Below are 27,170 nucleotides of genomic sequence, written 5' to 3' on the forward strand. Positions count from 1 at the left end.
CGACGTGACCAAGGATCACCGCCCCATCCGAACCCTCCGAGAACCAGTTCCCTCTCATGTCTGGGGGTGCCGGGAAGCGCACAGGAACGGGGAGCACATCCCAAAAGGGCAAAATGGACAAGTCGCAGAAGCAGACGGACACGGACCCGGTGGCGGCCAGACTGGACTCGGTACTGGCGGCCATGGAACGCCTGGAAAATTCCATCCAATCCACCCGGACGTCGCTGGAGGCGAAGATAGACGGAGTCGCCATAGACCTCACGCACTTGAAGGAGGACCATAAGAAACTAGCCGAGCGCACCAAAACCCTGGAAACCACAGTGACGGGCATGGAACCTCGTGTCACCCAGTCGGACAAACAAATTAAAGACCTTCTCAACAGGGTGGAGTTCCTGGAGGATAGGGCAGAGGATGCAGAAGGACGGGCGAGACGCAACAACGTCCGAATAGTGGGCTTGCCAGAAAAATGGGAAGGCAAGGATCCAACCGCCCACGTAGAGGACTGGCTACGCGCCCTGTTACCCGAAGGCACCCTCTCGCCATACTTCGTGGTGGAACGGGCACACAGAGTCCCGACCAGGCCACTTCGCACCGGCTCAAACCCACGCCCCTTCCTGATCCGTATTCTGAACTATAGGGACGAGACACTGTGCTGCGAGAAACTCGAAAACTGGGCACCATCCAAGTTGAAAATGCAAACATAATGTTCTTCCCAGACTATACAATCCAGGTGCAGCGCCAGAGGCAATCATTCCTAATGGTAAAGCGGAGGCTATGACAATTGGGGCTTACGTACTCCCTCCTCTTCCCAGCGAAACTCAGAGTGATTGCGAATGAGAAGACGCACTTCTTTGACTCCTCGGAAGACGTGGAAGCATGGCTGGACAATGGGACGGACAAGAGCACGGGGAGACCTGGACACACGGACAGGCCTAGGGGACGCAGGAGATCCAAGAGAAGACGCGGCGCCAGGTCACCCTCCCCCACGGCCAGCAGCAGCCAACACGGCGCAAGCCCGCCGGAAGAGGAGGTACGCAGGGAACAGCGGGAAGCCCTACGGATGGTCTCGGAACTCAGCGGCTCCCCACCACAACGTTCCCCGCCCGCCACCAGCCCTAGGATATCGCCGAGCGACGATGAGGCGATATATGGTCTCCCGGACTCGCAACTCTCGGGTGGGCTACCAGACATCACCCCACAAACGTCGGACTTATACGGCTGAAGAAGAGCCGCAATATGGGGCACCCAGCGGTGGAAACATGGACACGATGCTGCCTGGCGGAGACGGACACTGAATATGCAGTAAGTTGAAATGATGCCACGCCCGCAATTACAGACTGCGGTGCAGACGCCCCAAGACACCCGCACCGCATGGGCCATCACACCAAAGGGTCCACATGGGTGGGCGATGGTTAATGGCTACAAACTTGGCCAGGGTAGCGGCCCCGTGTCGTTACAAGCACACTGCTCCGAAAGACGATGGGCCAACCTGTTGGCCACTCGGGCCTATACTTACACCCCCCTGGGAGGGCACTCACGCCTGCACGCTCAACAGACACTCACTAGCTGCTTGTACTGCGTGATGGACAGCAACCCCCCAGAATGGATTGTTCGCTCTTTTTGCGGAATGTTTGGACGGCTGCCCGTTTGGCAACCGACCCGATGGTGTTATCCCCAGTTAATGTTTACCCCCCCTTTCCCTATTGTGAAACGCTGCATGCATGACCCACAGGAGTGCTCGCTGGACTACTTCAGGGGTTGCCCAGACAAGGGTGGGGGTGCTCTGAAACTGGATGTGGGGAGCCCCATGGAGAGGGTGCCTGAGACGAGGGAGAGAACGGGTGTGACTGCCTTGTTGAACGCTGATGGCTGATGTCAAAATGTGTACCTGGAATGTACGCGGAATACATACACCCGCACGCAGGTACATGATTTATTCATACTTGAAGAGGCATAAGGTGCAGATAGCGCTCCTACAGGAGACACACTTGACAGCCCCAGAGGTACATACCCTGCGCAGGCGGTGGCGAGGTCAGATCTATGCGACCGGGTTCTCCTCCTACGCCAGGGGAGCATTGATATGGGTAAGACCAGGGCTCCCATTTGAAGTTGAGGACTCACACATAGACACGGAGGGGAGGTTGGTAGCAGTGAAGGGACGCCTGGATGGCCGGCCACTGGTGGTGGCGTCGCTTTATGCCCCCAACACAGACCAACAGAGATATCTCGAAATGGTGTCCACAACCCTAGCGCACTGGCACGGGATCCCCTGGATATTGGGGGGGGATTACAATAGTGTATTGGATGCCACACTGGACCGCTCATTCCCACCTCTACCCGGCGCACCAGTGGTGGGTGCCATGAAAGCTCTTATAGCCTGGGCCTCACACTGGAACTTACACGATGTGTGGCGCCACCGGAACCCAACGGCCAAGATGTACTCGTACTACTCAGGAGCCCACACCCTGCACACCCGGTTAGACAGGTTCATGCTCACGGATGATCTACTCCCACTAGTGACGGAAGCGCTTTACATGGGCAGGACACACTCCGACCATAACCCACACATGTTAACGGTCTCATGGGCGAACACTCGCCCCCCTGTCCCCACCTGGAGGCTGCAGCCGGACCTCCTGCTAGACGCGCCCTTCCGGGACTCATTGTTCGCACACATTGTACACTACTTTGAGGACAATGCGGGTACGGCCACCTCACTACAGATGGAATGGGAGGCGTTCAAGGTGGTCATTAGGGGACAGTGCTTGGGAACACAGGGGAACCTCAAACGGCAGGTGGAGAGGGACTTACACAGGGTGGAGGAGGAATTGAGCCGACACGAACGGGACTCGGTGGGAAGACACGACACTGGGCTTCAAGCAGCGCAGGCGACACACGAAAAACTGATGGAGAGGCTCAGATGTCTGAATTTCGCGGCTCATGCGGCGCGCACACACGATAGGGGGGACAAGCCTGGTAAATTGCTGTCGTGGCTCATCAATAGAGAAGACCGGACGAAGCCAGTCACAAAAGTACTAGACATGAACGGGGTGCCCTTACACACACAGGCAGAGATCCACGGAGCATTCACCGCACACTACAAAACACTGTATCGCTCTTGCCTACCCACACCCGCCCCGGATATGGAGGAATATCTTAACCAGGTACTGCTGCCGTCACTTACCGATGCCCAACGCGCTGTCCTAGCGGCACCCTTATCCCCCGAGGAGCTCCGGGAAGTCATAGCGGCGCTCTCCAACGGAAAGTCCCCTGGCCCCGACGGACTCCCGGCGGAGTTCTATAAAGCATACCAGGACCTCCTGATCCCTGAACTCGTAAAACTGTACGAGACGGCTCTGGAGGACTCCTCCCTGCCACCGTCTCTGAGTGAAGCTACCCTGGTCTCCCTCCTGAAACCAGGTAGAGAAGAGACGCTTGTGGGCTCATATAGACCCCTAGCCCTCTTAAACACAGACTACAAAATACTAGCCTCTACACTGGCGAGGAGATTGGCCCAATACACGCCTACCCTGGTCCACCCAGACCAGAACGGGTTCGTACCCACACGCAGCACATCACACAACATCCGCCGGCTGTTCAGAGTACAGGAGTGCGCGAGAGGCCCATGGCCACGATCGGGTTGCATAGTATTAGACCTGGAGAAGGCATTTGACTCGGTGGAGTGGCCGTTTCTTAGGGCAGTTATGCAAAGGTTTGGCCTGGGCGACGCATACCTGGACATGGTGGGACTCCTATACCAAACGCCAACGGTCAGGGTCCGGATAGGGGGTCTGATATCGGAGGCCATACGGGTGGGGCGGGGCACACGGCAAGGCTGCCCGTTATCGCCTCTACTCTTCTCGTTGGCCATGGAACCACTGGCTGAGGTGCTGAGGATGCAAGGTGCCGAATGGGGCATCCCGTTGATAGATGGGATACACGCGGTCTCACTGTATGCTGATGACCTACTCCTTTACGTCAGAGACCTGACACGGATACCCCCGGGACTCACCGACGCCCTCCGCGAATTCACAACACACTCGGGACTGAGGGTCAACTGGGGCAAATCTGGGGTCTTCCCCTTTCACCCGGAAATGCAGGACTGCGCAGTACAACTAGGAGACGCAACACTGACATGGTATGCCGGTACCTTCAAGTACCTGGGCATCCACGTATATAGGAACGCAGCAGATATACTGGATGGCAACCTGATTCGAGCCATAAATTCCTTGCGAGCCCAGATCCAATTCTGGGGCACACTCCCGCTCAATGTCCCAGCCAGAATCACCCTGACCAAAATAATAGTCCTACCCAGACTCCTGTACTATTTTTCAAACATACCGGTGTATGTCCCAGCTCAGGGCTTTCGAGACTTGGAGACCCTGACACGTACACTAATCTGGAATGCGGGGAGACCGAGAGTGGCCCTGAAGAAACTGTATGCCCCGACATCCTCGGGGGGGCTCGCGGTCCCGAACCAGGAGCACTACTACCTTGCCGCGCAGCTCCAATGGGTGGTGGCTTGGTTGGCGGGTAGGAACCTAAATGACACAGCCTCAACAGTCCCAGCACTGACCCACGCGGCGGCTCTCGCACTGTTCCACCCCCTCAGACGTGCGACACGCGAGACGCAACTACACCTGGCAGTAGCGCTGAGATGCTACAGGCGAGCACTGCGATTGACCAAGGACACTACCCCCTACGCTCCAGCCCTACCACTTGAGGGTCTGCCGAGGCCCGGGGGAGTGGTGACTGCAGCACGCCTGCAAGACTGGGCGCTAGTGGGCTTGAGACTCTGGCGGACTTATATGACGACGGAGCCCTGGTACGGTTCGAGGGGCTAGTGGAGAATCCAGGTCTGCCAGCGGGACAATTCCTGCTGCACACATCAATGCTGCGGGTCCTAACGGAACACTGGGGCGATATGTCAGTGGAACCCGAGACGCACCTATTAGTACAATACCTACACGTAATGGGGGCGGGTTCGCACGTGGTGCACTGGCTAACACAGGCGCTGAGATCCCACACAGCGACCTCCCTTCAGTCGCTCAGGGACAGGTGGACCACAGACAGAGGGAGGGACTGGTCGGATAAAGACTGGGAGAGGATCCTGGAGGGACCGCAACACGTTCCCCGCAATTCGAGATTCAGACTCATACAGTTCTATATCATGCACAGAGCATACCTGTCCCCGGACAAGATTAACCGCTACTTTGGTTTGGATACCTCCAAATGCCCGCGATGCGCACTACTGAACGCGGATCTCCTACATATGCTGTGGGCATGTCCCAAGCTACGGACGTACTGGCAGGATGTCAACACGCTGCTGACAAAAGGGACGGCGCTGGGCCAACGTCACGACTGGGACACCTGTGTGCTGGGACTCCTCGCCAGAACGAAACACAACAAGGCACACATGAGGTTCTGGGATCTGGGGCTGATAACCGCCAAAAGGCTCATAACCCGTCGCTGGAAGGCCGCGGAACCACCCCTGACGAAACACTGGAGTGCCTCCCTCGTCTACTGGGCAACCGCAGAGGGCACGGTGCTACGTAGGGAGGAGACGGCGGGGCGGAGGGCCATACCAATAGCTGAAACATGGGAGGGCTTCCTGAGAGCGTTCACCAGGGCCTGCCACGGCCGAGGGATGTCATAAGGAGATGACTCCTCCCCAGTGGAGCAAGGGAGGCATGACTGGATCACAGGCTGCGTAGTGGGAAAGGGAAGAATCGGGAACCACACACATACGGGCATGACACGCTGCCCATGCGGTCAATTACTCGCCCCCATGGCCTTCCCCCCCCCCCCTCTCTTTCTCTTTTCCACTCCCCTCCCCCCCCCAACATCTCTGCCCATCCCGCCTTGCCCCACCCCCCCCACCCCCCCCCCCGCTGGTTGGCGGAGCCCACATACACAGTCGACCCCACCGATATGCCCCCACCCGAGACCAGGAACAACCACACACCACTAGGACCTCCTCCCCGAGCACACTCGAGGCCAGCACCCTGCGAGACCATTACACCCGAAACTACCTAGACAGGACCCGCACTGCAGCACCCCCCCCCTCCTTGCCCCGAGAACGGAATCTTTACGCCCTCCCCCACTCTCCTGGTTTTCCCCAGTTCGAATTGGTGGCATCTACAGCAAGGACGCCCCCCAGTTGTCCGCGCTGGTTCTGCCTCCCCCACGCACACTTCCCACTTCTGATACACGGCGGCGAAACACAGGGGAGCAGCACACCCACAAACCACTGCCGCAACCATCCACCACACGGAGGCACTCCACCGAACCTCCTAGCAGACCACAGCACACAAACAAGCCGCCCGGAACCTAGCCCAGCGGGTTATTCACACCACTGAGGGGCATCGAGCTATGTCACTTGCTAGCGAGCTACGAACGCCAAGGGTGCGGCCGGCCATCAAGCTACCCGCCCCGGCAGGAGAGGTCAGGCACTAGAGAAAGGCGGGCGGGGCGCATTGCGCAGTACGATAGCAGTGAAGCGAATGGTCTGGTGAATGCAGTGACCACCCCATGACAACGTATGCAGTTCTTTAACAACAAGCGCATTTATCAACTCTCAACTGTCGCCAACATTCGCATTGATGATGTACGAGCTGCTCCAATTGTTGTTTCCCCTTTGAATTATACACACAAGAAATGTAACTGTATGCCAAGTGTACCAATAAAACAGGTTTTAAAAAAAAAAAAAAATGAATGATGTAATATGTGACATCATCAGCAGTGGATTGCGGTTGCGCGATATATAGTTAGTGCAACTAACTATATATGTGAATTTCAATGGTTTTTGTGCGAGTAAAATAAGGTTTTGTAAATGCTAATCCCTAACTATATATGGTCTATAACCTATGGTTTTTTCAGTGAATTTTTAAGGTTTTGTAAATGCTAATTCCTAACTATATATGGTCTATAACCTATGGTTTTTTCAGTGAATTTCAATGTTTTTTTAATAGCAAATATCAAAAGCTGTAAAATGTATTCTTATTCTAATTCAAAAATATATTTTATATTTTTGTAATATATTTTTTTTTAAATATTTTTTTTAATTATTTTTTTTTCTTTCGCTGCCGGTCTGCGAACCAGGCAGCTTCCCATTAGCTTCATTTTGTTCCGCGATCCGGTCCGCGAACCGGTAAACGTTCCGTTAGCGCAATTACGCGTTAGAAAGCAACATCGTGACGCGTCGCGTAAGCGCGACGTATCACGTTACCGCGTAATGCGTCTTATGACGCGCCGCATTAGCGCACCCGGAAGCGCTCCAGAACGCGAACCGAGGCACCAAGCGCAGCGCCCCGGAAGCGATCCGGGGCGCGGCGCGGATCGCGTAACGTAAGCATAACAGGTCATGTGACTTGTTTATAAAACTTTTCATTGGTTCATTTTACTTTTGGTTTCCTAATGATGGAAGGCTTGGTCATATGACCTAAAAATAACACTTTTCATTGGTTTAAAACATTTTTTTTCCCAAATGATGAAAGCCCCACCTTTTTTTCTCACTCTGACTTTTATTTTTATGAGAGAAAGACCTTTTTTCAATACCATAGAAATGGCTTCAATGATTGCTGCAGCTGGTGGACCCCCACCACCACCACAACCTCCTAGGAAGAGAGGACCACCTCCTCAGGTCATCCTACAACAAGAGGAGGAACAAGAGGAAGAAGAGGAAGAGGAGCAAGGGACAGGGAGATTTTTAACTGAAGAGCCTAGGAGGTCCCATGTTAAAGAAAGTTATATTTGGCAATTTTTTTCAATACCCCCGGAACAAAAAAAGGTAAATGCCCGGTATGTTACCTGCCTGATTTGTAAAGATCAACTGTCCAGAGGAACAGACAAGAAATACAGTTATGGTAATTATACCATGCATTGCCATATGGAAAGGTGGCTCCCTATAAATTACAGTGCTGCACAACTACGTGATCTGGTGGAGAACCCCTGACCTGTGGCCAGTACATCCACCAATGAAGAGGCAGTGACGGGACCAGAGGCGAGGGAGATGGTCCCAAATATTCAAACGAAATTTGCAAGTGTGAAGCATGTATGCATTTTTTGTGGACAACTCCATTTGCTTCAGAGAGAGCAGCATAAACTTAATTGATAAAGCAATTGACAATCACAAATGTGCAAAACGCCCCAGGAAATATATATATATTTTTTGTTGCTCCTGTTGAGCCCTTCATAATGAATCATTTTTGTTTCTCCCCCCGCATCAAAAAAAATATAAAACTGTTCAAAAAATACAAAAAAAAACAATGTTCAGAAAAATAATTAAAAAAATATAAAACAACAAAAATAATTTTAAAAAAAGTTCTTTTCAGAACTACCTCCCCTTTATAAGAAATTGCTAGAATGTTTAGCACTCTGACAACCTCTATTTCTTTTGGTTCGCTTCCCGGTTCGCGCGCCGGTACGCGAACCGGGAGCGAACTCAAATTTTTTTTTTTTGTTTAAAAAAGAAGAGTAAGTAAACTGAGAGTAATGTTAAAAGAAAGACAGTTAGAGGGAGTAACACAGAGATACTGTTTAAAGAGGGACTGAGAACAGGAGTGGAAAGAGTAGAGTAAACAAAATAAAAGAAAAAGAAATGAGGGAAGTAGCAAAGGCAGGAAACTAAGGGTTAAAGAAATGAAGCAGTGGAACTAATAAAAGTTAAATGTAAAAGAGATGTAACGGAATGAGTACTAAACACTTACCTTATAATTATCATTAGCTTAGTCACGTGTTATTTTTATACTTTCAATCTGTGAATGAGAGAACAAAATTTTTTAAATTGATAGAAAGTAGTAAAAGATGAGTGAGCATGAGACAAGATGAGTACATATTAAAAATCACAATTCAAAGTACAGAATTAATTATACATATTAAATGGTTTATTTTTGCTGTTCTCAGAATATATCAAATTTCACTGAAAACAGTGAGTTGAAGGTATTCATCATATAACAAAGGGGAAAAAAAAACACAATCAAAATGATTGTGTTTAAAAAACCCATATAATATAATCAATCAGAAATCAGAACTCCTCAAAAGTAACTTACTTTCCATGACGTCAAAGGATGTCCTATGAACAGCTTATACTCTGTTGTGCTGTTATTATTTTCTGCCCGCCACTTTCTGAAAGATAAGCTCTATCGTTTTAAGAAAAATGAGACATACAAAGCAATTTAAAACAGCACACTAAATTACAACAACACCTAGAATCATTATAATCCAGTTACCTACCCTAAATTCTCACTTCTGAAAACAAGTCAAAAGGCAACATTGCTTCACAGTCAAATTCTAATCATTGCCGAAAGACCAGCCTTTTTTAAATTTCGAATAAGCTGTGTAATATCTTGAAGTTGTTAAAGGACCATCATGTCATATAATAGCTGCAGTTACAAATGTTCTTCCTGAAATTGACGACTGTGCAGCCAAAACATTTTTAATTAGACTTGACAACTTATTTACATCCGGTTTATATAGTTGGAATTGTAAAATGACATTTCACCGATAAGTTTCTATAAATAATGTGTACAGCATTGCAGACTTACATTACCTCTACTCCTTCTTTTGATCTGCTGCTTTAATTAGCTTATTAAAACAAACAATTTTCACTCTGTGCTACACTTATCCACAAGACTATATAGTGTAGGAGCCATTAGAACCTCTTGAAATTCCTCAGAACAAATCCCGAGATTCCTTCCCTAAAATTTTGGTTGTAAGAACACCAGGTAAGAATTTTGAAGGTGAAAAGGCAATCTTTTTTTTGAAAGTTAAAACCGAATCATTGCAGAATGACCAGCCATTTCCAGACTTCAAATAAGTTGTGTAATGTCCTGATGTTGTTGAAGTACCCTCATGATATATAATTGCTGCAGTTAGAAAAGTCCTTCCTGATATTGACAACTGAGAAGCCACAACATTTTTAATTATAGTTGTCAATTTTGTTCCATCAGGCCTACATTGTTGGAACATTAAAATGACATACAGGCCATATGTTCGTATAAATAATGTGGACAGCATTGCAGACTTACATTGGCTACACTCCATGTTTTGATCGGCTGCTTTTACTAGCTTATTAAAGGATACTGATTTAGTGTCTGGCAAAGTTAAATATATAAATCTTTCTGAGTCTACACTAGTAATACTTGATAACGTACAATTCTCGCAGTCATGCTGCCATTGATAAGAAAGGCCAAACAGATGATCTACATCTACACCTTCATCTTGCAATACATTAAGCATATACATTAAAAACTCCTGATAATCTTGCTGAATATTTTGAGAGAATTGTGTTTGACCTGAACATTCGTCTAACAGATTTCGAATTTCAGACACACTTTCTACTCTTGTTCTATCAGCACTACATTTCTCTAACACAGAATTCAACAAACAGCAAAAACTTTTATCTGAATTGATCACAATCTGTTCTTTTCAAGTTTCTAGAGAAAATAGAACATTAACCACTACATTAGCATAGCAGTTCACACCAGAATTATTTTCAAATTGAAAACCAACAACATCATCAACAGAATTAATTTTCTTTCTGCTTACAATTTTGGGTTCATCGACTTTTGGTCTTTTTTCTACAACCTCCCTACTATTAGTGACATTTCTTCGTTTCCGGCCTACCACACGTTTCTCAAACAAAGGATATTGAGGCAAATGTGGCGCATACTCTCTTCTTAACCTATTGTATTCCATAACACAATCTTGATCCGCACAAATGTTTGTGACATCACACTCAATCAAGTACAAACCCGATAAAGTTCTGACTCGTGACAATGCTACATAAGCCATACCCTCCTTGAACACAGAACTGCCAATATTCACCAAAGCACTGTCTACACTTAAACCTTGTGATTTATGGATTGTCACTGCATATGCCAAGCAAACAGGAAATTGCTTACGGCGAATATATAAGTCTTTTACAAGCAGAAACCTAGCTGTGCAACGACCAATTAGCTGTACTTCCTCAATGCCATCAAATTTAATTTTAAAAAATTCAATTCCATCCCTATTTCTATACTTCTCAAAATCAACAACATTACCCATTGATCCATTTACCAGACCTCTTTCAACATGTAAATTTCTTCTCAAAATGATACGGCAATTTAAGCACACATTCAGAGTCTTTTCAAAACCAGCAGTTTTAGATATAGTCTTCTCTAATGAATCCAATTTTTAGATTTCAAATTCTCAGACAAAACAATTGTTGCACCCATATGCTCTATTCTGTCAATAGCTTCCAGTTTCACAATCTCTTGGTTCTCTAAATTCAACATTTTGTTGTTGAAGATGGAACATTCTGCAAGAGTTGGCATCAAACATATTCCAGATTTCTTCTCAGTAATTTTATGAAAAATATTCTCTGGCAGAACGTCTTCTTCTGGAAACAAATTTGACAGTAATCGTGCATGTAAAGCTTCTTTCCCACGCTCAGTCACTTTCCCGATTCTAACATCTTGTAGAATATTCTTGTAATCTTCATCCTTTGCCTGACGCATATTTTCAGGAAGCTCAGCATAACTGAAGTTTAACCTTATGTTAACATTGCCAATGCTCCCTAGGCACTTCCTGGTATCTTCATGCGTAAGCAGTTTAAACACTGGTTGTCCTTTCACTGGTGTCAGCTGCAGAAGATCACCGAAAACAATGATGTGTTTGCCACCAAATAACACATCATACTCTGTTTTAAGAACTTCCTGCATTCTCAAATGCACAAAGGCAAGCATGACATTGGAAACCATGCTTACTTCGTCAATGATAAGAAGTTTCATTTTCTTCAGGCCTCTAGATACTTTACAACAAGCATCTCCCGATAACTTGTGGTATTGTAATTTGTTATCATGCTCCACTGGCAGCATCAGTAGACGATGCAAAGTAATACCTTTAATATTATGTGCTGCCAGTCCAGTTGGAGCAGTGACAACACAAGACAGCGCTGACTCAGTCCTTTTCTGCAAATAACATGAAATTGCTTTAATGAGGAAACTTTTTCCAGTTCCTGCTTCTCCACTCACGTACAATCGAATAGGCTTCAACGATGTACATGAGCACTGTTTCTTCTCATGAGTTAATCCATGATCAATTTGGTTGGTAACTTCATCATATATTTTCCTCTGCTCAACGTTAAGTTGTCTTTCTAAATCTTCTAAGTTACCCACATCCTCCTGAGCATGTGCCATGGCTCTTTCCACTTCAATCATGGCAGTGGCAGCTTCATTTTCAATAACTGGTCCTCCTAGTGGATCCTGACTCAATGAAACAGAACTCTGACTATCCTGAGAACTGTCTCTAGCAATCTCGGCTGCTATTGTTGCTTCCTGCTCGATTTCTGCATTCAACATTTCTAGATATTTTGGGGAAGCAGGACATTCTATTGACTCCTTGGCTGCATTGAAAGAGTCTTCGTAACAGAGGAAATCTCCAAGCAGTTCCTCTTCTGCACGCCAAGGCTTGAAAAGTTGCAAAAGAGCTAAATAGAAAAACTCTTTTCTTTCTGGAGATTCGCAATCCAATTTTCGATGATTTACCAATAGACATTTTTTTTGCTTGACCAGACATCCCTCACTTCCAATTACAGCATACACTCCTTTATCAATATCTTCTGTGATGTTCCTCTTGAAAATGTAATTTTGTAGAACCTCATACAGACAAACATTCTCCAAGTGACTGCTTCTATTTGGATAATATGTATCCAACATGTAGGTCTTCAAAATATCTGTACTGCTTGGCTCCTTCTCCGCCAAATACTCAATTTCCCGTACAGGTTTGAGAACTCGATTACGCGTTGCAGCAAGACCAAGACTTGCCCAAATGATACTCCTAGATTTGGCATAGAGACTTGCTGAAGATAACCGGTCAGAACATTCATAAGCTCCGATTTCTCGATGTGACAACATCTTCAGACTGAAACTGTACAACTTCTTACTGAGGCTCTTTTCATGGGAAATGTCCTCCCACATATCCTTGAGTTCTGTCTTTTCTTTTTTTGTGATGTAAGACGTCACATACCGAGCCACAGCCATACAGGTGTCAGCCACAAACTGTATATCCATGTTAGCATTCCACATGGACAAAATCACTGGGTTGTAGTCATTGATGTTCTTGGACTCTTCGTTTCTCTTCAAATTGTATGTATTTTTGGGTGATTTCCTTGTCACATTATGTCGCAGCGAAGACATCAAATTGTTCACTCTTCCTTTAGATATCACCAATCGTGGAAATCCAAAACGACATTTTGTGTAGTACTTGTTCTTGTTTCTGAATTTAAGACGACAGTACTTTCCACAACGATGGCTTTGAAATCTTGAAACTTGTTCTCTTAGACTTTTGTCTTCCTTTGTCTTTGGAACAGAACGTGTAGAATACTGTTCTATGAAATTCATCACTAAGTCATCCGGATCTGTTCCAAATTTGGGTGCATCTTTGATCCATAGCAGCATATGTATATGAGGAGCACCTCGCGCTTGATACTCCTTTCTCCAGAAGAAATCCAACACCTCTCCAAGAGGTGGATTTTTCTTGTTTGTGATGAAAGACATCATAGCTTCAAATATATGATTGAAGTACCTGCATACATTCACTGGATCCAAAGAGCATAGTTCTCCGGGTGTCTTGAATTCAATATTTTCAATGTTTCTATTTGCCTCTCGTAGAAATTCAAGTAAGTCTTCCCAGCCATACTCGGCACAGCTGAGAGTGAGGAACCATGTGGGAGTTCCTAAGTTCCTCAGCATACATTTTAAGTCACCATGACGACGGTACTAATACTCATTAGTACCACGCTGACATGCCATCAGATTAATCAGGTGAGAATCCAAAATACTGTCTTGCACATTGACTTTATCCATTAAGTCCCTTGCTGAGATATTTCGCAGTTGTAAACCACTTTTCAGGATGTGGTTCACTGCATAAGACAGTCCAGACAGATCACTTTCAAACAGTAGATGAAACAAATAGGGAATGCATTGACGAAACCTAGGATCTTCTGCATACAATCGTAAAGTCCGGTATTCAGAAGCAGGAATTTGATCAGGTCGCTCATCATATCGTCCTCCTCGACCTGTGGGAAATAACTGTGGAAAACACTGAGCTTCCAAACTTTCCTCCCAAACACTAATGGGACTCCCTTTTGGCTTGTTTCATTTGAAACAACTCAATAGCATTCCCCATGACTTCCTTGGAATGTAAAGGATGAACACTATAATGTTCATATATTTCTTCATTTTTAGAGGCTTCTACTTTCTCAATTTGTCCAGCACACAATTCGCTGTCTTCTTCTTCACTTCCTTCCTCTTCTGCAACACATACATTCTTGTAGTTCTCATTGTTTTTTATCAAATACAATGTTGCCTTTTTGACTTTCCTAACATCCACTAAATCTTGCCAGATTTTCTTACTCTTTGTCGGAACACCATTAACTAGGATAACCAGAGGTTCCTCTTCCACTTTCTCTACTCCAATTGTGTTAAAGTTTTTCTTCAAATCTAAAGGCAAATAAACAACTCTTCCCTTTAATCCTCTCTGTAAATCTGATGGAGGCAATTTCCCTGTCTTTGGCTCCATTCGTACAATAGCCTGAAAGGGATGCACACTTTGAATCAAAATAGATTCATAAGTATTTAAATCCTTCAATTCAGAATGAATGTCAACCAATTCCAGATTATTATGAACCGCTCTAGCAGGCATCCGGTTTTGGTTTAATTTGTTAAAGCAATAAGTACACATACGTTGGTCCGATCCCAAATCAAAACAATTTTCTACCATCAAGTATGTAGCAAAATCCTTCCATTCGCTATTGTTTTCCATTTCACTTTTTGCATATAAATCCACTAACTTAGTCTGATTCTTATAATAAGTCCGTCGACAACACACACAAGTGAAATTAGGCCTCTCACGTGATTTCACCTGAAAGATGGAAATTTCCTTGTGAAACTTATCTATATTAGAAATCTGTACACTCTCTTCAACATTACCTTCTTCTACTGGGTCAATTTCAACATTGTTCTCTTTACTAGCAAAGTAACAGAACTCAATTTCTTCACAAATATTCTTCACATGTAGTTTTGAACCATGCAAAAGAGCAGTGCTCAATTGTTTAAGCATAATTGCTGGACTCTTAGCATAATACAACATTCTCACTAATTTCCTCACTTTATTATGATGCACTGCTAGCATCCTGAAATGATGAAAAACACTCTGGCATACTCTTCTGGAAAGACAAGCCAGGGAATGCCCACGCAAACCTGTTACTTCTCTCACTCTGCAAGGATCTAATTCTTGCAACAACTTCATTTTCTGTTTTAAACTTTTCTTATTAAATGTACGTACAAAATCACAAAACAAATTGATGGAATCCTGTCGCACACTACAAATGCTACTACATTTCCAGGTGTAGACTGGTCCCTTAGGACGTCTTCCTAAAATCTCATCACCTAACACCTCTTTTGCATCTGCAGACACAAGTTTTTCTTTTTCAACCGGACAACCATCTTTTACCTCATATGCTCGACCACTGGTGTCAACTGCATGCACCAAATTATTGTCTTGAAAGTAACTCTCCTCATTAAAAAATGCCTCACAACTTGAACTATGCATCCATTCTCCTGAGAATACTTCACAAAAATTAGTACGATTAACTACTCTCTTCCATCTACTATTTGATTTGAAATCAGAAATTACCTTGTTTAGTTTCCTTATTCTTTTGATTACCAAAATAAATAACTTTCGCTTAATTTCGAAAGCCTGATCAATAATTTTCTCAATTTTTCTTTTTCTTATAAAATGTTACTTTCTGTTGGCCTTTCTTAAAATTGTTTAACAAATTGACAATTATCCTGTTGCGGAACATTCGCCTACGAATGTCCCTGAATTGAATATCCCTTCTAATGCCATGCACCGACTTATCTCCTGCTCTAGCAGAAACTTTTTTTACGAGCCTTTCCTTTTCCTTTAAATTGTCTCTCTTCTTATGCACTAAAACATGTTCAATACTTGTATTTTTTGGTCTGACAATTGTTTTAAAAATGATTTTATTTTCTTACCCGGAGCTTTTTTGGCAACTTGATACAATTTCATATTACAGGACTGTTCCAAATCTTTACAAAGATGGAGTGTAAGTCGCTTTGCTTCTTTTAGTTTTCGCTGCCTTGAGGGCATTTTTAAAGTTTTCTAAAGATCTTCAGTTAAATCTGTGGAAAAATATTTTAAAAATTGATATTAACCACTATTACCAAACAGTAAACCAATAACAGAAGGCAAACAATTAACACACTAGATGTCAATTCCATCTACAGTAATTTAACAAAATAGACAAAGGGGGCACATTTACAAGGCACTTGCATCATAGGGGAAATAAGTTAAAATTCCAAGAACACATAGGGTCGTATTTACAAGGCCCTTGCACCAGAAAGAAGTGACTTGAAATGGCCAAGCACACATGAGGATGTATTTACAAGACACTTGCATCAGGGGTAAGTGACTTACAATTACCAAGCACTCATGAGGGTGTATTTACAAGGCCCTTGCACCACCATAAGGTGTGGCCTATGCAGAAGTATGCTGGATTGTCTGTCTGCCATGGTAAAACCAAGAAATAACTAGGAGCAAAAAGGCAGGTCTGGCCGTCACAAAAGTTTGTTTAAGGTGAGGCCTACAGATGCAGATGAAATTTTGGCTTATTGAAGAGTATAGAAGGCATAATACATGTGCAGGCCAACAGATGAAGTGAGTCATGTCCAGTGCACACTTCAACAAAGACCAGACCTCCTCTGTCTCCCTGGAAAGGCCTAAACCTCATCAGCACAATGTGATTAGTAATATTAGGAAACACAGGTGTTGTAATTGAAAAACGTGCACCCTTGCACCAGGGGGAAATGACTTAAAATTACCAAGCAGACATGAGGGCATATTTACCACACCCATGCACCAGGAGGAAGTGAGATAAAATTGCCAAGCACACATGAGGATGTATTTAAAAGGCCCTTGCACCAGCAGAAAGTAACTTAAAATTGATAAGCAGACATGGCGGCGTATTTACCATACCCATGCACCAGGGAGAAGTGACTTAAAATTTCCAAGCAGACATGAGGGCGTATTTACCACACCCATGCACCAGGGGGAAGTGAGTTAAAATTGCCAAGCACACATGAAGACTTATTTACAAGGCCCTTGCACCAGAAAGAAGTGACTTGAAATGGCCAAGCACACATGAGGGTGTAGTTACAAGACCCTTGCATCAGGGGGAAGTGACTTAAAATTACCAAGCACACGTGAGGGCGTATTTACAAGGCCCTTGCACCACCATAAGGTGTGGCCTATGCAGAAGTATGCTGGATTGTCTGTCTGCCATGGTGCCATGGTAAAACCAAGAAATATCTAGGAGCAAAAAGGCAGGTCTGGCAGTCACAAAAGTTTGTTTGAGGTGAGGCCTACTCAGCGTTGCAGATGAAATTTTGGCTTATTGAAGAGTACAGAAGACATAATACATGTGCAGGCCAACAGATGAAGTGAGTCATGTCCACTGCACACTTCAACAAAGACCAGACCTCCTCTGTTCCCCTGGACAGGCCTAAACCTCATCAGCACAATGTGATTAGTAATGTTAGGAAACACAGGTGATGTAGTTGAAAAACGTGCAAATATTTTTGCTCATTTCACAATCACATCACCTGTGTTTCCTCAGCTTAGGTATCTCATTGAGCAGATATAATCTAGCATATCCAAGAGTATGCAGAAGGTGAGGACTGTATGCAGCAGTACAATGTACATAATTCTCCTCCAATGACAATTACAGAAGCCTAAGCATATCCATTCCCCCTAAACAGTCCTAAATGTATATCATAATTATCATAGTGACTATGAAACTCCTACCAGTACATATTGTAAAACCTAAATGACTTCAAGAAACGACTTTTTAAACCATCAAACAAGCAAATTATTCTCCCATATTCATGTTGAGAAATAAAATATTTATTTAAAAAAGCAAACCCCTTGTTGTCCTTCTCATAAATGTGAAAAGTATTTCTTTTTTAAAAAAAAAACGATTTTCTGGTCATAATTTCAAAACACAGCACAGCTCCTATGTACAAGCACACCCTAGCTGGCTTCCTTATTTTCTCCAATAACCATACTAATCTCATTCTAAATTAAAGGAATCTTTTCTCACCTTAGCACGATTTTTAAACACATCATGTAAGGAAATTAGTCTCCCAGATTCCTGGGAGAAGAACCTTAAAATTGTCTAGCACACATAGAGGAGTATTTACAAGGCACATGCACCAGGGGAAAATGACTTAAATTTGCAAAGCACTCATGAGGGTGTATTTACAAGAACCTTGCACCACCTTTAAAGTCACTTTTAAAATGGAGAAAATGACGTGAATGTGTCTCATAAGCCTTGTAAATATGCCCCCATGTTGACTATGTAACTCTTGCAAAACATATTGTGAAACCTAAATGACTTCAAGAAACGAGTTTTTAAACCAAGAAACAAGCAAATAATTCTCCCATATTCATGTTGGAAAGTGAAATATTTATTTAAAAAAGCACACCCCATGTTATCGTTCTCATAAATGTAAAAACCATGTATTTTTCTTAAAAAATGATTTTCTGGTCATAATTTGAAAACACAGCACACCTCATATGTACAAGCACACCCTGTCAGTACTAATACTTCACATTATCTATAATTATAATTTGTCAAAGAAGCAAAATCGTTTTTGAAAAAAATAATGAAAACACTTGACACAAAACAACATTTTAAATGTACAGCTAACTTCCTTATTTTCTCAATATACTATACTACTCTCTATTCAAATTAAATTATTTTTTTCTTACCTTAGCAAATGCTTTTTGAATTTCAAAACAGTCTCAGAAACACACCAATTTTTCTTTAGCAGAACAAAAGGTATGCACTCCAGAGGCTGGAACCAACAAAGGCACGGAAATGCTGATATTCATCACACATATCTCTCATGTCACCCAATCAAAACTCTTCCCTCACTTTTTTCAAATCAACACCCTTCCCCCCTCTGCCCTTTCTGGCCTTTTTCCATAGCAACTACCTCCTGCCAGACCTCTCATGTTTACAAGTTCACACAACAATGTTTCAAATGAACTCTGAACTCTCAGTACACCTGCTAATCCACTGCAATGTTTCTTAAAATCATGTTTTCTTAACCATTCAAATTACATGTTTCAAAGAACACATCCATGCACCCTAACTTTCTGTTTTCAGCAATGGAAATCCACCAATCACTGCTACTGAATCATTAGCACACAAACTCCACATTTTTATTTCTTTACAAACTCCTACTGTTTCAACTGCCATTTCATTCCCACACTTCATCTGACTGCAGCAGAACCTCCTCTTGCCATGTTTTCTGTCTGGATTGTTGGACATAGTTACATTCACTGGGCTCACAGGTATGCTGAAAACAGAAATTTACACATCCTCAATTTACAAAATGTGGAAATCAAATGGATTGGCCAAAGAGGATTGAGATGTCACCAGTTGATACCATTGGTGAAAACCTTTTTACATTTGCCAAACCCTGACCTCATAATAGTGCACTGTGGAGGAAATTATTTGGGCACTTTGACTGGGGTAGGTCTGGAAATGCTCTTAAAGGACACCTTTGAGCAATTAATGGCACTTTTCCCTCAAACTGCCTTGGTATATTCCAATATATGCCAAAGACAGAAATGGAGGTGGTCCAATCAAATTTCTCCACAAATTGAGAAAGCGAGGAAGCATGTAAATAAGTCTGTTTCAGCTTATATGAGAGACCATGGAATGGGTGCCATCTACAACAATAACTTGCGTTATTACATGCAAGATATCTACAGAGGAGATGGTGTGCACTTCTCAGATGAGGGCAACAGAGTTTTCATACAAAATTTAAGACTGTGTATTGGTACCTACTTATAAGTACCTAGAACTTACACAGAACACAAAAGCTCTTTTCAGACCTACCTTAACTATAATTACTCTTTTTAAATTTCGAATGTACCTTTTTTCACAAATTTTCACTTATGTTCGCTTCCCGGTTCGCTGACCGTTTCGCGTATGGCAGCTAACCGCGCGAAAAATTCAAAATTTTTTTTTTCCCGACATATATGAGCCTCCTCAGCCACCCTCAGAAAACCTAGGGGGTCGGGATACATCTCCCGTGCCCCCTTATACTCATTTCCCCACATTGTTTTTCCGCCATCTTGTGATTAAATTCGACTGAAACACAAAATGGCGAACTCCCGTTACGCTACCGGTAAGCTACCCGGTTCGCGTACAGGGACGCGTCTCTACGGCGAAAAATTGCAAAATTTGTTTTTTTTAATTTTTTGCCCCGCGGGGCACTTTAATATCCCCCTCATCAATCCTAGGGGGTCAGGAGGGGTCTACCTTGACCCCTTTCATTAAATTCCCCCTTCGTTTTTCTCCACCTCTTGTCTCTCGATCCTACCGAGAGACAAGATGGCGGCCGGCCCGGACTGTTTAGAATGTTGACAGACAACGGAGAGCCAATCGGCTTCGCTTCGCGAACCGGAGCGCTAACCGGAGCGCTGTTACAGATATATCTGTTTTTTGAAACGTTAATTTCTCAAAATCCACTGGAGCACATATATTGAGACATAGCAAAGGCACGTCGGGCAAACCATATCTACAATTCTACCAAGTTTCGTGTAAATCCATTCAGCCGTTCGAGCTAAAAGTGATTCCAACCGCCCTATGGAAAAATGAATGGGGAAAAACACGTTTTAGGACCCCCTTTTTTCTCGGCCCCCCCTTGACGAAACCCCCCCAAATTTTCAGGGGCTGCTCAGAAACAAAATGTGCCATTTTCCTGAAAACTCCAGCCAATTCCGTCCACAAACGCCAAAGTTATTTGACATAGAATTTTCAGAAATCCCATAGGAAAAAAATCCTAACTATATATACCTACTGGCAACCGCCAGTAGGTAATATATATATATATATATATATATATATATATATATATATACAGGGATCTTAATTAGCCCTATTGTATGTTCTTCTAAATGACAACCTTAGCTTCCTTTGGTTCCCTTGAGCCTCAGTACTCGTATTTCTTCTCTACAAAATCTATGAAATGTCTTTTAATAATAAACTGTTCTAATTCACTCACTATCTGTCCCTTCAATTCATCAACTAGCATAGGAAACTCGCTTGCACCCAAAAAAGGGATATACAGCCAAATTTAAGATAAGATGCCTCAAGGCACTCAGTCTTGTTACAAAGACTTTCAAAGGTAAGATCAAACTGGAGATCAAGTTCCTGAAGTTTCAATTGAACTTTCACAGTGATTCAAGAACCGGTTCTTCCTGTCATTTGCAAGAAAGTAGGTCTGTCCAGGATATGAACACCTCCAGCAGGGCACTCTCGACCTCCTGAGTGGTGTCTCTTCTCTAACATCCCTCTAGTCTGTATCCTCTATAATTATTATTATTATTATATGAAATTTATAACGCGCTCAGTTACCCGGGGGCATCCCGGCGCGGATACCTGATAGATCACGTTCTCCTTGCGGAACCACCCTCTCTCTCTTTTCTACTTTCTCGTCCAGCATGACTGTGCCGCCCCTCGCAGTTCTCTAGCACCGGGCCCTTCATCAGGGTCCAAGTCTATCTCTGTTACAATCCCTGAATTAGCCTTTCCTCCACCAGTTTCGTCATCCAACTCTCCAGAACCCTTCTCCGGATGATCAATTGCAATTTTAGTTTCTGACTGTTCCCCTACATCTCTCTCAACCAACCCTGGCTCTTCTAGGAGATGTGCTGTTATTTCATCATGGGCACATGGAATCCTCCGAGTACGGGCAGCATGGATCCAAATGGGGAGCCCTCAGCACTTCACAGCAGTTGCAGTCACAAGCATGATTTGGTGGGGCCCACTGTACAAGCTTCTCTCTTAATTTAGGGAATTCATTTGTAAATGCCGCAAGATCAATCCTACTCCGTGGTACATATAGGTTACCTCTAGTAGCTACCTCCTGGGAGTTGTTCTTTTTCACCATTTATTGCCCCACTTCTCTAATTCAATCCAGATTTCCAAACTGTGAATTAATTCCCTAATTTTCATATTCATACCTGGTATTCTCATATGTTCTATGCCTTATCACTAAAAGCGAGTCTGTGACCATTGAATGTTTCTTAGTTTTCTTTCATAATGTTATAGGTTTATTTTTCAAAGCATCCATATATGCTGATACAGTCCTTTTACTCTCTAATGGCTTGCTCACACTATCGCGGACATGCAGCATTGGCAGTGAATCACTATTTGACACAGCAACCAGGTTCTCCTGCATCTATACCTTGAATAGAAAAATGCATTCCATTCCGCATTCGGTGGATTACACTGGGGCAGAACCGAAGTTTATGTCTTGTAAAATAAAACGTTTTGTGGAGGCCCTGAAATTGTTAAATTCTTCAAAAAAGCACAGGGACACAAAATGGTCCAGAGAGCTGAGAAATATGATAAATTTGGGAGCATTGAACAGAAACAATGTTTGTCACTCAGATCTCGGTCAGCAATTGTACCTAAATATCTTTACTAAGTCACCTAAATGAAGAATGTTCATCCCGATGAGGCCTGCTTGTATCTAAATTGGGATCAAACTGGTCAAATGGTTCACTACACAACAAAACTGCTATTTAATCTGTAGAGGTGGGATTACTCCTAGTTTGAAGGTAGGTCCGTTCCTGATCTTGTTGCTTATTGTCCTATTTGGTTTTTTCTGTTCCAGGGGAAGCCATGGCCAGTGCCCATCACACCGCATTCCTGCTCGCCATCCTGATTGGCATACTTCTACTGCTATTTGTGGCCTGTCTGTTTTTCATCTGCTACTGCAGGTAAGGAGCCTGGGAGCATGCAAAATGAACACTCCACACACTGAGTTTGTAAGTGATATTTTTATTCATCCGCCTACAACATCCTAACCGTTAATAACCACAACTTAACACTTCCCCAAAATAGTTACGTATTTTTCTCATTTAGTACACCCAGAAGAGCAGGGTCCTGGAGCTCATAGTCCTAGGACACTACATCTCCTTGCACCCCTTTGTTAAATTAAAAAGTGTAAACAATACCAGCATTCTCTTTCTTCAATAAGTCATTTAGATACTTGCACTGTTCCTCCACATCGCGTGATAGGCAGTAGTTTAGATGTAGCCTGAGCAGGCATTGCAACACTGCTAAAACGCAATGGTAAGAAGAAGAATAAAATTACAATTAAACGATTTCATTGTCATTTTATTTTTACTTCCAGCATGCCAAGTAAGGGACAGGGCAAGGCAGCAGTGTCCCACAGCACGGGCAGTGGTGGTAGGCAGGCACTTAAAGTCCATGCCCGCCAAACCAAATGCACACTTTGATATCTCCACGCTGTACTCTCATGCTGGGAGAAGCGATGGGATTGGGTGGGGTTTGGGAGTTTGAGCCCCTGGGAATTGTAGTGTCATCTGGAACGGAGCAGTGGAGCGGTGCAGGAGGAGAAGAGCACGGCACACCCCCACCCCTACCTCAGATTCACAGCAGCTGGGGCAGCCCCATATAGGATTACAGGGTCTGATGGATGTCGAGATAGAGGTCTGAAATGTGATGAATCCCTTGTGATGGATTTTCTGGGACATAGTGCCATTATAATATGTCACTTGTGCGTCACAACTCTCAAAGGCTCAGCAATGAACCCAATCACCTTCATCGAATATGAGTTCTCCGACATTGATCAGCATATGTCTTCATTTGATATTTTAGAGCAGTGTCAGGGGCATAAACCTCGTCAGCACTCTGTGTTCGTTCAGTTGTCCACTGTGGTAGCTTGGGTCTTACAGCTCTCCAAAACAACAGGGTGGCAGGACTCTCACCATTGGTGGTGTGAGTTGATTGATAGGGCTTGACGTAAGGTCAGATTTGACTCCATTCCCTCCAACAATGAACATTGGATCACTCTCTTTAGGGTTCCAATAAATCGTTCCTCAACACTTTTAGCTAGGGGCCACAAGGGTATACTTTTTAGATGCTTGACATTGGGTCCAGTTAGAAACTCCTTGCTATTGAATGGTGGATCATTATCAGATTTAAGGGTGTTAGGAATGCCCCATGCTGAAAAGATGTCATCATGCCGCTCAATATACTTGTCATGTGTTGTTGCTGACGTTTCTTACAACCGGGGGTAAAGAGAAATATTTATCAATGACTACCATGAGATGTCCATTAGCTAGGAGCCCATGCATTTGCCGGAAATCAGCCATGGTTAATGGATGCTGTGTCACCTTAGAGGAAAGGCAGTTACATAAGTGGCACTCCTGTAGTTTCCTTGAACCTCTCTGGTCCAAGTGCGGGAACCACACACTATCTCTAAGGGCTCTTTTGGTGGCAACAACGTCATGATGTACTTCATGAACGAATTCAATGATTTGCTGTCTGAGACTATCAGGTATGAAAATCCATGAGCCTCTTAACACAATGCCTTCTTTAATGGCAGTTCATACTGGACATTTTTGACACGTTTGTCTTTATTGACATTTCGTAGCAATGACAATTTGTTCAATGGATACGGCAGCTGGCGTGCTGGACCTTACAATGAAGTTGATGTACTCTTAAGCTGTTTTCAATGCCGAGCCATGCAGATGTAAGGGCACTCATAAGAAGTAATCTGCAGGGTTTTGGTTCTTGTCTGGCTTATTCACAATTTTATACTCGTACTCCTGTAAACTCAACTTCCAACTCTCAATGTGAGGGGGCATCTTAGCTTTTGGATTTCTGAATGTGGTGAGCAGTGCTTGGTGGTCTGTGACAATTGTGAAATGCTTTTTGTAAAGAAACATGTGAAAGTGCTTGCTGGACCACTCTACAGCCAGAGACTCTTTCTCTGGCTGAGTAGACATGTTCTGTGTCTATCCGACTTCGGCTAGCATACGCCACAATGTGTCTTTGAGCAAATAGATGTCCCTTATGCTGAGCAAGGATTGCTCCAAGCCACACTGGGCTCACATCCATAGTAATTTGAGTATGTAATTTAGGATCAAAGTGAGCCACCTCCGAGGCATTTTCAATGGCATGCTTTATCCTTTTGAAGCCTTGGATGCATTCAGAGGACCATCGGAATGCATCCGATTTTGTTTAGTGAGATCTCTCAAGTGGGGCCTGTCTGTTGCAAAGACACAAATGTCACTTGAATAATAGCTGGCCATGTCCAAGAATGAGTGTTGCATGGTGACCTACTGTGGGGGGATGTATGACATCTTGGAAAATTACTACAGCAGATGACACTCCAAAACGTAACCTTTTGCATCTAAACAAACCAACATGAATTGAAAAAGGGGTAATATACATACAGTTTTCTTGCAATTCAAGTTGATAGTATCCCTTGTTCAGGTCAAGACAGGAGAAGACTTTGGCTCCATTCAGCTGCACGATCATGTCCACAATGTGCGGACTAGGATGTCTTTCTCTCTTGATTTCTTTGTTGGCCTGAGGCATATCCATGCATGCAAACGGTACCTCCACTATCTTTCTTTGGCACTACCTCTATGGGTGAAACCCAAGGTGTGGGACCAGTAGTGAGCTCAATGATGTTGTGCTTCAACCATGTTTCTAGTTCCTTTCCTACCACTTCTTGCAGGTGAAATGCTATTCTGCTGTGTTGCTGTGCAAGAGGCCAGATTTCTTCTCTCTTTTTTTTGTTGGTAATTTTCTTTATTGGCATTTCGAAAAACAACAAACAATTTAGCCAGTTGCACATAGTAATATCACTTTTCATACATGTGCGAGATCCCATACTGTACATTGGAATAGCCTAGTACTTACAACATCCTGAAATGACTATCATACATAGAACAACAGTGCAGCAGGAGACATTAAATTGCAGATTAGTCCACAGCGCACCAGGAGCTAACAGTCGGAACAGGGCTTATATGGGAGTCCAAGTAATGGGACTGGAGCATCTGCAGTGCCAATTATATCATGTACTGTGGTAAAGGTCTTAGACCAGAATGAAGCCAACCGGGGACCGCTCCTTGCCATGTGCAGGAACGTAGCTGGGCATAGCCACATCTCCAGCAGCAGTCATCTGCCTTGATCCTGCGATGTAACTGGGAGAGGGTCCTATAAAATCTGTGGAGGTATTTAAAATGAATCAAGCGCAGCTTGTAGTTAGGGGACAGAGCTGTGAGCCGGTTACAACAAAAAGCCCACTGTTCCTCCGTTATCTGGCTTTGCAATTCGGTGTTCCAAGACTGAAAGGCCTTGGACGTTAACAGAGGGGCAGAATTCAGCATATTATTATAAATGTGTGTTATGAGTCTGCGAGGGGAATCTGTTTTTAGCACATTTTCAAGGGCAAGCAGTGTAGGAAGAGGGCTGGGGAATGTGGTGTGTATAGCCCTGAGTTTATAATATAGGAACAACTCTGAAAAGGGCACTGCGTACTCCTCTGCAGGTTCTGGTGGTGACCTGAACCCATCCCCAGGCTATAGGTCAGCGAAGGTATGTAAGCCTATCTTTTTTGCCAGTGCTCTGTTTGGTCCCTCCCCATAGTGGGTATAATTGGTTATGATCCAGGGGAATGGACGGGGAATACAACATTTTGAGATGGGCTCTATCCCGGACTCTATGCCACGCCCACCTCAGGGTTTCAACCATGTCAATGCTGTCTCATGGCCGTCTGTATGCCGGATATAGGGCCACCTGGAGGTGAACTGTCACCCCAACATCCATTGCCCCAGCGGTGTAGAGTTGATAGGGGGTGGGATGTACTGAAAATGCAGAAACTGGGCCTGTGCACAGAATGCATGCAATTGGATGTCTGGGGCTCCCAAGCCGCCCTGGGACAAAGGTAGGGTTAAGAGTTCCCACAAGATCCGTGCCTGTCGACCCACCCAAATAATAGTGATTAGTAAAGTGCAAATTGAATTAAAGAAAACTTGTGTGAGAGGAATCAGAATATTTATGAATAAATACAACAGTTTTGGCAGAACCACCATTTTCGCTACTGCGATTCTACTGGCCAGGGCAGGGGGAAACCATCCCATGCATTGACTTTCTCCTCTAGCCACGAAACTGTACGCCTGTAATTCATGTTCCAAATATCCTGGATGTTCCTGCTAAGCCAAATGTCAAGGTATTTCACCAGGCCATTGGCCCATTTGTGTGG

At 44.1% G+C, this 27,170-nt stretch overlaps 1 protein-coding gene across 1 annotated transcript in view; it reads left to right on the forward strand.

Moving 5' to 3' along the window:
• The window catches only part of LOC147748972 (protein FAM171B-like), a 163,557-nt gene that overhangs the window by 70,439 nt on the left and 65,948 nt on the right, over positions 1 to 27,170 (forward strand). The window contains exon 2 of the mRNA XM_086936509.1: positions 22,761 to 22,866. Within this exon, the coding sequence (XP_086792635.1) occupies positions 22,769 to 22,866 (98 nt within the window). The 5' untranslated portion in view covers positions 22,761 to 22,768. The remainder of the gene's footprint in view (positions 1 to 22,760; positions 22,867 to 27,170) is intronic.

Source organism: Lissotriton vulgaris, chromosome 1_1 (assembly GCF_964263255.1).
Source record: "Lissotriton vulgaris chromosome 1_1, aLisVul1.2, whole genome shotgun sequence".
Lineage (NCBI taxonomy): Eukaryota > Metazoa > Chordata > Amphibia > Caudata > Salamandridae > Lissotriton > Lissotriton vulgaris.